This window comes from Formica exsecta, unplaced genomic scaffold, assembly GCF_003651465.1.
Source record: "Formica exsecta isolate Colony F162 unplaced genomic scaffold, ASM365146v1 scaffold192, whole genome shotgun sequence".
NCBI classification, from domain to species: Eukaryota; Metazoa; Arthropoda; class Insecta; order Hymenoptera; family Formicidae; genus Formica; species Formica exsecta.
Window position 1 is genome coordinate 919,410 of NW_021849218.1, and position 15,987 is coordinate 935,396.

Sequence of the window (15,987 nt, forward strand, 5' to 3'; positions counted from 1 at the left end):
TCGTCTGCGCAGTGATGCCAACAGTTGCTAAAGCTCGTATCACACTACGCAAAAGGAGCTAAAATGTCTTTGTCCTGATTGGTCAAATATCAATCTCTTGTGGCAGTTATATTTTCCGAGGTAGTCATATCTACGTATAGTTTTCGTATTCCATGACCAAGAGCTCGTAAAAGAGTTTGGTCGCAAAAATCAAATTTGACTGAATCGATCAAATTGTCTTTTGCACGTGTCAGTTTTTCCGCGATTTTAACTAAAATGTCTCACCACAGTTTGAAATCTTCGAGTCATGGATATTGCGAAGCTATCTTCTCAACTTCGCCCAGAAACTCTAACAAGGAGAACACTGTTCCCGCGATAAAAACGTAAGTAATTCGGTTGACACTGTTCAATTGGATAGCCGTTGTATATGTTTTGCGTGACGGTTAAAAATTCTTAATTATCATCAAGATAAAAGTTGTAAATCATATGTTACCAAAAGTACTAAATAAATATCACCACACATTTTTTTATTTATATAATATTAACTCTAAAATTATATAAATGCATATATATACATTTTTTATTTCTAAGTGTTACTTTTACTATGTGTGTGTAAAAAAGTTTTATTTAATATTTTTATTTTTATTATTTTTTACATCTGTTTTATTATTAAATTAAACTTATCAAATTAAAACTATGATTTTTATGTTGCAGAAAGAAAGATTTGTATCCTACCTTATCTGATGAACCATCTACTTCAACGAGAAGTCAAAGTACAAACAAAAAGACACAATGTCCTATACAGAAGACGTCGAAACACGAAATAACAGAGACTTTAAGGCCTTCAAACAAGTCAACTAGTATGCAACTACCATGTGTCAAATCTACAAATCTATCGAAGCAGGAAAATGCAATTTGTAATAATATTACATCTAATGAAAAATTAAAGACTCCTGTCAGAACAAGATTTGTAAATAGCGCATCTAATGACAAGACATCAGTGGTACAGTTTTGTACACCCAAGCATTCAAAAATGACAAATACACCTAATGCCAGTACAAAATTCAATATTTTGTCTGCTACAAGAACACCTGTGAAATGCTACTTTAGCGATCATGCTTTGTTACAAAGCACTCCAGATTGTTTTAATGTGGTTCACTTGGAAACTCCATCTCATAAAATTGATGATATAGTAGTCGGAGAACAAACAATGTATGATGGTGAAAGCAGTAATCTCACTGTTGGAATACGCATCAGACCTTTGAATTCCAAGTAAGTATAATTTCATAACTATAATTAATGTCATAATACAAGATATTCTATTCAAATATTTACCATATATTTTTCTATTATCTTAATTATTTGTAATTAAGATAATAAAAAAAGTTTATATATCAAATTTTATTATTATTAAAAAAAAATATTGATAGTTATATTAAATTGTCTTAAGAAATTATTTTACATTTTAATTAACTTTATTTTTAATTATCTTTAATTATTGAATCTTTATGTTATGCTAACAAACATTTTATTTCTTACAATATCTGTTTTAGAGAACTGAATGATCCAAAAGTTAAAAAAGTTGTGCAAGGGAATGGTCAGAATGTTATTATGGAATGTGAATCTGTACATCACACTTTTATATATGATCATTGCTTCATCTCGTATAATGATCCACTTACGCCTGGTCATGCCAGCCAAGAAATTGTCTTTCGTAATATGGTATTGCCATTAGTGCAAAACGCCTTCGAGGGTTATAATGTCTGCTTATTCGCATATGGACAGACGGGATCTGGAAAAAGTTACAGTTTAATGGGCGTAGACTCTGCGCATTTAAGCGTGACGCCATTTGACGAAAAAGTCGGTATTATACCGAGATTCTGTCAAGAAATATTTACCCAAGCACATGAAAATCCACAGATTATAACTACTGTAGAAATTAGCTATTTTGAAATATATAATGAAAAGATACACGATCTCCTGGCTAGTACAAATAATGGATCAAAAAAAGCTCCTCTTAAAGTAAGAGAGCATCCTGTCTTTGGCCCCTATGTTGTAGATCTGAGCCAGCATTGTGTGCAAAGTTACAAGGATTTACAAGTAATTTTATAGTTTTGCAATGACAAAATGTGATTTTATTTTTTTTACATATGAATTTAATCTCTTATTAATATAATTTTTTAGGCTTGGCTTAAAGTTGGAAATTCACAAAGAGCCACAGCTGCAACTGGTATGAATGAGAAAAGCTCACGATCTCATAGTATTTTCAGTATTATATTAACTCAGACACATTCGGACAACAAATTGGATTGTGAATCACTTGATGCCGATCGTCGTAGTAAAATTAATTTGGTTGATTTAGCTGGTAGTGAGAGATTGAGTCAAACTTCTGCTACTGGTGATAGATTAAGAGTATGTTTTTATGATTAATAAGATTTTACTTGAACTATGCATTTTCAATAAAATTTATAATATTTAATATTAAATTATTCACAATAGGAAGGTGTATCTATCAATAAATCTTTGCTTACCTTGGGGAAGGTAATAGTGTCACTCACGGAGAACACAAATAATCGTAAACAGGGTTTTGTACCATATCGCGAATCAGTATTAACATGGCTGCTAAAAGTGAGTACTATTTTAATTGTGTGTTTTAGATTATTCACATATAAGCAAAAATGCTATAAAAAAGTTTATCATTTAGATTTAATAGATAAATCTAATAATTTAATAGATAAATTTTTTTGGGGATTGAGAATGTGACACTAAAATATATTTTTGAATGTATGCAAACTGGCGTGAATTTTTAAAATAGATATTATCTCATATAAGATAAGCCTTATATGATCTTCTAAACCGTTATGAAGTATTATTTTAATTTTTTTATTTCATGCCTTATTATTATTCATTGTCAATCTAAACAAGTTTAGACAATTTTAAAATGTGATATTTTTTTTTGGAAATGATAAAATTTATTGGGATTTTATTAGGGAGGGAGTAATTTAGGAAAATACATTTTTATAGAATTTAGATTTTTGTGCATTATTATTATTCTTATAAAATATCCGGTTTTTTATGCTTTATATTTCCAAGCAATGTTATTTAATCACGCAAGTGCGTAATATAACAATATTTGTGACAGTAAAATGATTTGTTATATCTGATAATATACAAATCAAAATCTTAATACATAATTATCACATCACAAATATGATAAAAGTATATTATCTTATTTCTAATCTTCAATTCTATTCATCGTCTTGTTAGTTATCGTTTTAATTATAATATATTTATCTCTCAGAGCTAAATACAAGTTACGTAATTTTGTTACAATGTAGTGGCAATATTATATTCAACTAATCTACTTTACTACATCTTATATGCAAAATCGTATATTCAGTCTTATGCATCAAGCAATTAGCGAGCTCTTTCATTATAAAAAACTGTATCGAATTTTCAAATTGATTTTCTGTATCAATTTTTACAGTATGCGCGAGTTTAAGTATGCTTACTATCTCATAAGCAGGATAGTTATCAACTAAATCTAAAATGTGTAATTATACAATGTTCCTTTTTCGTTCTCTTAGTTTTTTTAGCGTAAATCTAATTTGCGTGCAAGCATCAATGTAGTTTCCTGAATTTACCGAAGTCATAGTAAACAGTTTCTATAAAAAAATAATATTGTTTTTTATATTAATTTTAGGCACTCAATTTTAATATGCCGATATAGAAATTTGCATATCTACAAATATCTGTTTTCGCATCTGCATATTTATATAGAAATGTATTTATATCCATATTTACAAAGAAACATTTATTAGAAAACTAGCGTGCAACCAATGTTGAGAAAATTTAGTCGTAAAGCAATATATCAGGTACATCTTAAAATCACAATTTTTCAAAACAGAAACATCATCTAACTCAGCAGATCAGTTTTTGCAAGCATTATTTATACGCCAATTGAATAATTTATCACTACTTTTTTATATATTTAATAATCTTTATTAATAATGATCTTGATAACAATTGCAATGATAAAATATTCCTGTTTACGATGATAAACTTCGGCATAAATCTTAATTTAATTACATCTATAATCTTACCCTTGGAAAATTTATTTCATACCTGTTTTTGAAAATATAACGTTTATATGTCTAATTAATTAACCCAATAATTCATTATGCTTGTATTTTCATGCTATTCGTTTTTTTGTATCGCGTTATATAAACTTGTCTTCAAAAACAGATAAATGGTCGTCAACGTAAGATTAACATCATTAAAGCTAATTAAAATAACTTCATTATATATGCGTATTTACACCTGCATATTACGCTTAAAATTAATATTGTTGTTTCTTTTCGTTACGTAATACTTCAAGAGTTATGATTCCTGTTTTTTTGTATTGCATAATGATTTAGCAAATTTATTTTTGTTGGTATTTGCCACATTTTTCTCACTATTCATTGCATCGTTTTCCTCCTCTTCTTCATGGATTCCCTCATGACAGGAATCGCTTCGTGATTTACTTCTTATGTAAACCGCTAGATTTCTCCTTTTCATCTCTTTGCATAAGTGGCAACTTTCTTTGGATTGTTGCTGCGTGGTTCGTTGGCTTTCCACTGATTTTCCTAAATAATAATACGAAACGAATCGTAGTGTGTCAATCTCCAATTTTATTTAATAATTATATACTAGAGTAAGTCAAAAAGTAAAGGAACTTTATAAAGATTATAAAGTTCTTTTACTTTTTGACTTACCCTAGTATATATAAAAAATTTTCTTTTATGTAAATATATATAATAAAAGTTTGAGTAGAAATACAACTTCTACTTTCATAGTTTTGACTGCATCATTTTATTAATCGATTACTAAAGCGCATTGACTGGTTTATGTTTTCACACAGCAATAAATGTATAGCAATGGTTCAATTATAGTAAGCTGAAATATTACATTGCTGAGTCTGAATTACGTTATATATCTACAGATCGATTAAAGTAATATATTATAATTTACAAATTATTTTTATCTCAAATGAATAATCAAGGATTCATCAATTTTTAGTAATAAATCTATAATTTAGATCCCATTAAACACATTTATCCGATATTTATGGAAATATTGAATTTCAAAATTTCTACATAATGGTATGTATATATGTAATCAATGTATTATGTATAAACATTATGCATAAAACATGAATAATTACTCGCAGAAATAATTGATTTTAATTAGCAGACTTATGTAAAGATTTTAACGAGAGAAAGTTCGAAGTTGGAAATTCTTAAAAATTATAATTTTATATCTTTACGGAAAAATACACAACAAAAAAATACATTTTCAGATCTTGAATGTTGCAGACGGATCTTTTGCTGAAAGTTCTTCACTTTTTTCTATTATTATTATTATTTTGTCATAGTTTTACGTAATGCTTATGAATACGAATATTTTATAAAAATTGAAAACATTCTCTTTTTGTTGATGGAAATCGCATATGTTTATCTGTGCGTATTTTACAAGTCATATAAAACTTGCTGGTTAAACCGGTTTATTTCCTCTTCGGTAAGCTTACTTATCCGAGCCTGCTAACGTGAATATATATAGCGTGATATTTTTCTTGATAAACATATTGAGGCATATATGACGCAATTCATGAAATATAAAAAGTCAAAGTATTTTCTCGAGAAAAACGTCTTATATTCGCGAAACGAAACAGAGTAATCGAACTATTAACATTTTATCCGCAACGATGCATGTAATTGATATGCAAGTATTCAAATATCAAACGTTCTTTCAAAAAAAAAAAAAAGAGGGAGATACCGTGAACTTTACTTAACATATTTATATAAGTACGCTAATAAAAATAAATAGAATTTTTTGCAGTAAGTATTAGTTTATATTTTACGCAACGTTTTATATCTACATCAATTACATATATTATTGTAGACAAAATATGAAGCTCAATAATATTTCAACGATAATTGGATAAAATTTTTGATGAGATTTAAATTAAACATTTATTATTAAAAGTTGACAAATTCTTGATTGTTTATTTTGAGATACAAATAATCTGTATGTTAGCTATATAATAAAATATTTTATCTACTTACACACAATTATATAACATAATTCAAGATAAAGTGATTTAATATTTTGATTTAATTAAAACCAATAATTGACACATTTTTATGTGTTTTGTGTGTGATGCTATAATTTTCTGAGTTTTTTTTACTCATTAAATGTGAATATTTTATTTTAAAGTATTAATCGTACTTTTCAAGAATCTAATTAAATGTACAGTATTATAAATAAATGGTAAATAATCAAAATTCTTAGCATATATATTAATTATTTTTTAATTTTCTCTTTATTGGCGATACACGTAATCTATTAAATATAATTGGTTTTGTTCTGCGCCAATAAAACATACCGGTGTAATAACATCGAATGACCGTCACGGTATTCGACGTGTTAATTAAAAAAATGCCAACGTAAGATCTCGGACTCGCTCACCTGTAGCGCCAGATAATTATATCCTTGCTTTGAGTCATGGAAATCCATCGTTCTACCTCACGGCTATTAAGATACTTGAATGTATTACGTGTAATAGTCTTAGTTGTCGCAAACATATTGACGGATTATATTTATATTTAAACGGATAATTAATCCGATGAAAATGATGCAGTCGTCTGAAGGATTGGAGAAGATGCATTTCAAAAATGTCTTAAAAACTTTGAAATCTGATTAGCATTCTTGTCAAATGTTTAATTGACATTTGGTAAGTTTCTTATATAACTAATGCGAACGAAAGATACTGTGTTTTGAATTTTAAAACGAATCCGCGGATTGATAACGAGAAGAGATGCTTTGAGGTCCGAAACGTGATTCGGGTCATCTCGTCTGAAGAAACCAGCTAAAAATACATGCGCGTATATATATCATAGAAACGTAACGTGCGTACGGATGATACCTAGAACAATTGAAATCGCGAATAAATATGCAAATAATGCAAATTATTTGGTCATATATGTATTATCTCAATACTTTGTATATCTTTTCTCGAAAATAATTGATTCTCTTTTTTCACATTTTCACAAAAGAAAATTTAAATTTAAATTTTATTAAAGAATCCATCACCCGTTTCTCGAATTTGATGCGGCTCTTACGTATATCTAATCTCGGTATAATTCAGTAATATCGATAACATCCTCAATAATAATGTGCTTATTGTTTTCGTAATATAATCATTGATTGACCAATGCAATTTTTCTGAGATAGAAACGCACATTTAAGATTGTACCATCGATAATATCTCATTTTATCTGATATATCATGACTTATCTTAAATACGCTAACAAGGGATCCTCTTTTTATTTGTCCGTATTAAGATCGCGCAGATATGAGATAAACGCGCGGTAAATTCGCATCAAAGTATTATTGCCAATATAATATTTGATCAACAATGTAAAATTAAAAAAAATCGATGTATGACCATGAAAATCGAGATTCGCATTTCGTAAATCAATGTTCCATGCTAAAACACTGATTTTCATAATTATGCAACGCTTATCTGGTTGCGATGACGTGAACAAAGACTGATTTGCATGAGAAAATACAGTAACACGTGTGCTTTTGCGTATCTTCCTTACCATTAGTAAATCGAGCAATATTTAATAATTAATATCGTGTAAATCATCCTGTCTCGATGAAATTATCCAAAGAATTATGGCTATAAACACCGCATGGTTATAAATGCGATTAATGTTGATAAAATGCGGTATGTAAAAACGCGAATTCATGATAATGTAGTGGTTATCTTTTTTTTAACGATATTTCTCTTTTGGTGCACATGATATGTACATCTAAACTGTAGCGATATAATGTAATATAAAATGATAATGCGAAGAATTATTATTTCTATTATCATATATCATTTTATATTGATTATTTTCGATTACTTTGGAGTGTATTTCATGTTCTTATAATGAGAATTTAATGCTAATTTATTAACAGAATGTTGACGCAGTTAATATTTTGCATACTTTGATATGTATGATTGATATATATATTCATCAGCATTTTTAATCTGATGGATTTAACGACATTGTATGTATATGGCGATATTGTACATTTAAATCGCAGCAAAAATACGACGTCAGTTCACAAAAATCTTTTACAATTTATTATTATATAATTATTAATATATATCTATATTGTTTTATATCATAATATTTATTTCTTATATTTTTATATAAAACTAATGTACTATAATTCTTTTTTATTTAAAATTTATTTTTTTATGTATAATTTTTAATTTATCTACTACAACTCAATTTACTCTGTTAACTTTGAAAAACTTTTTGTTCGTGTATAAAAAGCCATTTTGTCGCTCACAGATTACGAAGTTTCTGTATACAATGATTATTCTGAAGAGTCATACTTTTACAATACTTTTTACGGCTATTGATACGTGTTTACATTCTCTTCTCATTGTCAGTCTTCATCCGATTCGAAACGTTTTTATATAGATATTAAATAGCTGTGGCGGTGAATTTCGAATAATCGAAAGATACGTCGATATTATTTATTTCATTTAAAATGATGAATATGATACGGATATAAATAATTGAAGTAACTGTTTATTTTTTATTTGTTTGACGAGTGCCTAAAAATATGCTATTCAATCCTTACCGACAAATACTAAAAATCAACGATAAGATATGCCTTTCTACAGATAAAAGCACCGATATACATATATCTTGAGATTACTTGTCAATTATTTTCATCATATTTTCTGGCAAAAATATACGTGATACTTATTTTGTTCTATATGCGCGATCTTATGTTAAAAATAAAAAAAAGAAAACATGATTAGAACGGAAATATACTTTTTTGTTTATTAATTAAATTAATATTTGTAAGATAAAATCTGAGCCTGCCTCTTATTTACGTTGGGAAATTATTTTGCTTGGCTCCTGCAAAGACCACGTTTAATAAACATCATTAATCATCTGCGCGCAATATATCTTTGTTGTATTTTGACAAAGTTAAATATCATTGCACCAATCATTATCTTATCCAATATACAGGACATCAATCTAAGAGATTTATGAATTTTTTGATTAAAGTACAATAATTTTTTTTATCGAAAATATCCAGTTTTTCCTTGATTCTTTAAATATCACGATAATAATTTGATCTTAAATCAAGATTATCTGTCAAGACATAAGACAATTCTCTCTTTCTACATCTTTTTTCTGCAAAAATTCACTGAAAAATAAGATTTTAAAATCTGTTATTATTCTGCTATTTGATTTGCGTTCATTCATTTTTAATCATTTATATTATCGTAAAAATTATTAATATTCTTGTTTAAATAAAGAAAAGGAGATCGACTTCGGATTTTGGAAAAAGAATTCGTTCGTTAAACGAAAAAAAGACATCCTGTATGTTCATTGAAGGAAATATCTTCGCTGCAAGTATATAAAAGTAATGCCACTTATAGCATATTACCATCAATAAAATATGACTACAGTAATTAGAGAGAAAGAATATCCGTAATTAGTTGTCAGTTACCAAGTTATGGTCAAGGATAATGAGTAGAAAACGCGCTAGTTTTCGCAATACGAATATGATTACATATTCTATTTTCATAAACATTATCAGCTCCGAATTGAATATAATGAAAAAGATTCTGTACTCACTGGTGCTACTGCACTTGAAGTAGTCCTTGTTCCATGGTAATTCGTAGTCGCGATACTGCGGATTTCTCGAATATCCATAAGTAAACACCTCCGGTATGTAAACGAGATCCATGACGATTTTTTAATTAGCTATCAACGTTCGAATGAGAATGTCAAGAACGAGAATTGTCGGCGATTCTCTCGTCAGCGACTCGTATTCTCGAGCATGATTCTTTTTCTCAAGATGCTGCGATTGCTCCAGAAGATTAGTTGTAGATAAAGCGTCACGGTCTCCGTGTTCTTGATCGCAGAAACGTAGTTCTTCCAAAAGATCAGTTTGATCCCGTCGCCGATCGCTTCTGCTTTCAACTAACGAAACGTGGATCGTGCATGTATGTCTAACTCCAACGCATGTAATGTTTATCTGTCGGTCAACCCCTCTCCACTTTACCGGTTCTACGTCCGTTCCCCTCTACCGCTTCTTGCGCGATACATATACATCTTCCGTCCTTCGGAATGCGTATACGCTTGTTTACGCTCCCGATGTGCCCCACCTTCCGCTCCGCCAATCACCTTCGCCGCTTCTCGCGGATTTGCGCGACGCGCAAAAGGTAGCAATGTGCGTGACAACGAAAGTCGCATGCGTGCGTGCTTACGTGCGTGCGTGCTTACGTGCGTGCGTGCACGCGTGCGTACATATTAGCGCTCTCGTTTTATTTTATTGTCGATACTCATAAAAAAATAATACATTAATCATATTTGTATGAATTAAAACAATATAGCTTTCGATTATGGACGCATTAATATTTATTGAATCGAGTTAATTTATTGTTAAAATTATTGCAAAAGATATTTTTTTCATTGATAACTCGCGGACAATGAACGGCGTGAAAGCCGCATGCGGTGGATCTGTTTATAACAATTTTATACGTTAGAATAAATTTATTATATTTTATATTACATTTTTTCATTTTGATATTTTATTTTATTATTAAAAAACGTTACTAGATTCAATGATTGAATCATCTTTTTTTTTGAATGATTTTCTGAAAAATATTTTTCTGTAAATGATTCATCTTTTTTATCTGGAAGATTTTTCGCTCTTACAGCTTCATACAAGTTCAATTTATTCTATATTACATACTTGAAATCTTTTTTGGAATTATTTTGTCAAAATATCAAATTTTGTGCAGATTTTGTTTAGACGAACAAAATGTTATTCAATTACCTACTCGATGTTTTTGTTTATCTTTTTAACAAATTCTTCACACTGTATGTAAAAACAGTCTATTAATATTTGTAAATATATAGATAAAACTGTTGTGATATACATGTTGTGTACAACAATAATCCAATTTTATAATTAACATATCTTGGAGATTCGCTAATCGATATAAATATAAATCTTACTGTTGTGATATTTGATCATTCACGTGCAATTCTGTAGTATTAGGTACAATTTCTGTACATACAATTAAGATATATTAGAAACAGCAGACAGTCTGAAAATTAATTGTGCTTTCAAGCTATTTCAAGGAAAACGAAGCATAAATTGTTATTTGTTTACTTAAAATAAATATGAAGAAATAGGTATATTATACATTTTTGGCTCTTGAAAAATAAACTTGATTAAAAATTTTAACTTTATTTAAATTTATCTTAAATACTACGCCCAAACAAAAAATATATTCTTTTTTGATATTTCTCTTTATTTATTTATCGATGTATAAAAAAATCGGTTTGTCATTGATGGATGACAATTTTAATCGACGATATCCAGTGATACAATCTATAAATCATTAGATTTGCAACCGATTGCTTTCGATATTTCTGATGTTTCCAGACAACACAGAAAAGACAAAAGACATCTTAAAGATGTCTAAGACAATAAGCCTTTAAGTTGTCTTTTAGTCATTTTTTACAGACATGTGCTGTCTGGGTGTTATAAAACACGATAAACGCTGGTTTTTTTCTTTTTTTTGTTGGTGGATAGAAGATATAATTAGATATAATTTAAATATTAATAATATACATATATCGTGGTGCAAAGCGTCACGTGTTGCATGCATGAATATTTTTGCATGTGACAAATTCACATGTATACCTAATTCACATATTTTTTACTTACTTACTTGTACTATTTTTACCTAGTTTGTGTTTCGATAATACAGCATTGCAGCGTGGCAATTTCAGAAAAACGTAATTAAAAATAAAATCCTTATTTATAAGCATAATAGAAAAGAGATGTAAAAATACATTCTTCAAAAAATATTTTAAATTTAAATGAGAAAAGCGAAGAGGAAATGTTGCAAACATTACTTATATGTTTTTCTCGTCTTGGTGATTTGATCACATATAATTCACATATAAAAATATGTATTGTGGGGAGAAGTTGTTAAGAGATTATGTAAAAATATACATAAATATTTCTATAGGAGAGTTTAGGAGGTAATTCACGGACAGCGATGTTGGGAACGGTATCGCCGGCCAATATTCACGTGGAAGAAACTCTAGCGACTCTTCGATATGCATGCCAGGCCAGAGCTATAGTCAACCGAATCCGTATCAACGAAGATCCACATGATCGTGTAATTCGGTAAAATATTTCTTCCTTAAATACAATTAAACAAAAACTCAATATTTATCATCAGGATTACATTCTGCAAAAATGTCAGAAACGTAAAAATCGCACGAATATGAAGAAAAAAAAAAAAATACCCAAAAAATTAGAATTTTATTATTGCTACATTTGAGAGAACCAAAGTATAAAGTAAAATATATATATTTTAATAGCTTAATTTAGAAATTTATTCGAATAGCGAATTACAAGCTGAAGTTCAACGTTTACGCGGGATGCGAGAGGGATATGAGAAGCAAATTGGAGTTATACCTCGTCGATTACTCAATTGCATCGAGCCAATGCATCAGTCCGATGGGAAAGTTAAGCAAAAGCAAAAGGAGATTGATAAATTGAAGGATCAGTTAAAGAAAACAGAAGAGCAATTGGCCGCGACTCAAATGTGAGTGAAATAATTGGATCTCTTATATATAAAAGCATAATATTATGGAGTCAAATCCATATTTGTCCTCCTATAGTAATTTATATGTATATGTATATGTAATTATCTTCAATTGATCATTAAAGAAAAATTAACCAGAATAATTTTGTAATTATAAGATATAACTTTTAAATAAGGAACTTATAATAGATTCATGTTTTATGATGTTAAACTATTATTATTTTGTTGAAAGCTCGGAAATTATAATCATTTTATCATTTACAGTAAAATTTGTCAAAGTTTCAGGATTTATGTGTGTCTGTAAATGAAGCTATTTATCGTGGAACCATACGTGGTGTCATTAAGTCTGTACAGAAATTTCACAAATTTGTTTAGTGATTTTTTACGATTTACTTTGAATCGGTAAGACCTAATCGTTAAGACATGTATAATTACAGGAGCTGGCGCGAAAAGTTCCAGAAAGCCGAGGAGAAAAAAAGTTCGGAGCTTAAATATTTGCGTCGTTGTGGAATCGCCATCGAGATTGATTTTCACGAAAAAGATAAACAGCCTTGTCTCGTAAATCTCGCAGCCGATCCTATGTTATCCGGTACGCTTTTGTATCTCATACCTCCAGGTTTGGTTCGTGTTGGGAAAAGTAGCAGACCTGAATCTACCCTCACAAAACTGGATATCATGTTGGATGGACCTCTTGTTAGGGAATTGCACTGGTTAGTCAAAGACTGTGTGTGCTTGTTTCTTTTTTCATCCTTGGGCTCAAATAGAAAAGAGAAAGAGGGAATGAATTGGCGAAATAGAGGAGATATTTTTCTAGTGTGTATGCTGGCTTTTCTTTTTCATTATATGTGTTTTTTCGAATATATTGTGTGAATATATTTCCTTCATCATACCAACAGTTTCAAAAAGTTCTCGGAAACACTTTCTTTCTAAAAAATATAAAATACTATGAATTATTTAAGCTATATCTCCTTCAAAATAATTCATTTTTACAATTAATCACATATTTCCGCTATCAACTTTTGCTAACGCGTGTTGATTGTGTTCCTAAGAGCCACTTGAAAAGTTTTTCAGCTATATTTCTTCATACAGTTTCAGTAATTATGCCAACCAATTCCAAGAACTTTTTGAAGCTAACTATTTCTATGTATACATTGTACATTGTTTGTTAGTTCTTTCGACTGTTTTTAATCTTAATGCATGTATAATGCTACTATTATGCAACGAATGAGGATGTGTATAGTAACAATTATTAATTTATACAAATTATTTTATCGATTAGATGAATTCTGACAGATGTGAAACAAATTTTGTATTTCTTGTAATTCTATATAAGCGTTGTCGATTTTTGTTATATAATATTCGCACATTCTATTTATAATTATATTGTGCCATGTTTTACTATCGCCAAGCATGTCACATCATGCAGGATATATTAGGGATTCACAAAGTTACTGAATAAATTGGAATCCGAATAAGTCGGAGACTTATGCTAAAATATTTGAATTGTACTTGTTTAATTTGCCAACAAATATGCAACAAATTACAGCTCGTTTTAAAATGGACTTACGCACTTGGTGAAAATTGAATATTCATCGAAACAGATATAATGCTTATCTTAGCTGTTTACTGAATATTTCAATTCCTGCACATATGCATGATTAACATTTTTAATTTCTTTTTTTAGCTCCATCGAAAATAAAGGGGGAAAATTAATCTTGACACCCGAAATGGATGGAGACACATATGTCAATGGGCAGGTAATGACAATGAATAATATATCGTTAATAGTTGTAAAAGAGATAAAAAATAAAAAATTTGATAAAAATATTTCTATTACCTTTTAGATAATAACTGGAAAAATTATGCTTAAACATGGTGATCGTTTAGTCATCGGTGGTAATCACTATTTCAAAGTCCTAAATCCGTATGATGAGTCCTGCAATGCCAAACTTTCTACACAAGCGATAGATTTTGAATTTGCATATCAAGAAATTCTCCGAGTACAGGAAGAAAGGTATATATTGCTCAGAATAAATATAGAAAAAATGAACAAATTTCTCGATATTAAATATTAATCGAAAGAAAAGGATTAATTAGAACGCAATTTATGTAAATATTTATGTTATTAATGATTGTTTCAATGAAGATTGTGAGAATGCCATTTTATTTGTTACTACTGATTTTACAGAGATAACGATAGCAAATTCATTCATTAAAGATTCAATAAAACATTTGGCGGTTTTACGCTTTTGCTATCTGTACTATGATTAATGATATAATTTCGCATTGTTATCAAAACATATCGTTAGTGACATAAATACTTATCAACAATTGCGTTCTGATTCTTCTCCCATCGACAAATATCATCGTGACAATTACTATTTTTATACGCAGTAATTTTTCTTTGATACAGATTAAGAGCAGAATTGGAGGAATCGAAACAGAAAGCGATAAAGGAACTGGAAAATGCCAAACGCGAAGTGGAATTGCAACTCGGGTCGCAAAAATCAGCATATGAGCATAAAATCGAAATTCTCGGTTCCACTGTGGAAGAGCAAAAGCACGCACTTGAACAAATTAATCATAGAAAGAGGGAACTGGAATTGGAAAAGGAATTACTCGTCACAGAGATGGAAACTAACAATAAGATCAAGAAAATACAACTGGAGCAAAGTCACGCGAGACTATCGCCATACAAATCAAACTTCCTGCAAGAACTGGAGAATATTCTGAACGAAAGAACTGCGGATATCGAAAATGCGCTAAAGACAAAACTTAATCAAAAAGCAATAACCGCCGGTGGCATTAGTTTGCACGAAATGCAAATACTCGTCAAGGAAGCGACTCAGCGATGTAAAGAAGCCGGATTTAATTATGTGAGTTATGTTACAACAATTATATATACACATTATTAGGGAAAGTATCCAGTAATATAAATTAAGATAATTTATCATGTAAATTGAATAAAAGATATAGAATAATTTTTTTTTATTTTAGAATTTTTATTAGATTTTATTTTACTATGATACAATTATGATAAGAGATATCGATATTACTATTATTATTATAATATATAATATTATAATCTCAGTAACAATGATAAGATACAGCAGCAGAGAATTTGATATGCTTTAGCATTATAACAATATGTGAATACTACAATACGCAACTTGCTATAAAAAAACTGTCCTCTTCCACACAAAAATTCAATATTTTATAGGAAAATATAGAAGCACGTTTAAATTTTTATATTTAAAACCATTTTCTCTTGGAAATTATGCAATAAAAAAAATTGTTCTAATTTTTTT

At 29.2% G+C, this 15,987-nt stretch overlaps 2 protein-coding genes across 3 annotated transcripts in view; one reads left to right on the forward strand and one right to left on the reverse strand.

Moving 5' to 3' along the window:
- Nucleotides 1-54: 54 nt before the first annotated feature.
- Nucleotides 55-15,987, forward strand: part of LOC115234012 (kinesin-like protein KIF14) — a 17,370-nt gene continuing 1,437 nt past the window's right edge. The window contains exons 1-11 of one of the 2 annotated variants that reach the window (XM_029804697.1): nt 55-362; nt 694-1,251; nt 1,533-2,079; nt 2,164-2,391; nt 2,479-2,607; nt 12,095-12,255; nt 12,479-12,679; nt 13,117-13,389; nt 14,364-14,436; nt 14,524-14,693; nt 15,093-15,555. In XM_029804697.1, coding sequence (XP_029660557.1) covers nt 256-362; nt 694-1,251; nt 1,533-2,079; nt 2,164-2,391; nt 2,479-2,607; nt 12,095-12,255; nt 12,479-12,679; nt 13,117-13,389; nt 14,364-14,436; nt 14,524-14,693; nt 15,093-15,555 — 2,910 coding nt within the window. In that variant the 5' untranslated portion in view covers nt 55-255. The remainder of the gene's footprint in view (nt 363-693; nt 1,252-1,532; nt 2,080-2,163; nt 2,392-2,478; nt 2,608-12,094; nt 12,256-12,478; nt 12,680-13,116; nt 13,390-14,363; nt 14,437-14,523; nt 14,694-15,092; nt 15,556-15,987) is intronic. The other variant, XM_029804698.1, reaches the window with a different exon arrangement.
- LOC115234028 lies at nt 3,004-10,101 on the reverse strand. Its single transcript, XM_029804732.1, has 2 exons — nt 9,681-10,101; nt 3,004-4,607 (listed from the first exon to the last, which is right to left on the reverse strand). Exons 1-2 carry the CDS (start codon nt 9,790-9,792, stop codon nt 4,360-4,362), a joined length of 360 nt encoding a protein of 119 aa, XP_029660592.1. The 5' UTR covers nt 9,793-10,101; the 3' UTR covers nt 3,004-4,359.

Bases quoted from the DNA above. Each gene is read 5' to 3' on its own strand.
- LOC115234028 (XM_029804732.1), bottom strand. From the start codon at position 9,792: ATGGATCTCGTTTACATACCGGAGGTGTTTACTTATGGATATTCGAGA. The intron at 4,608-9,680 runs GTGAGTACAGAA...ATTATTATTTAG, and splicing joins CTTCAAGTGCAGTAGCACCA to GAAAATCAGTGGAAAGCCAA.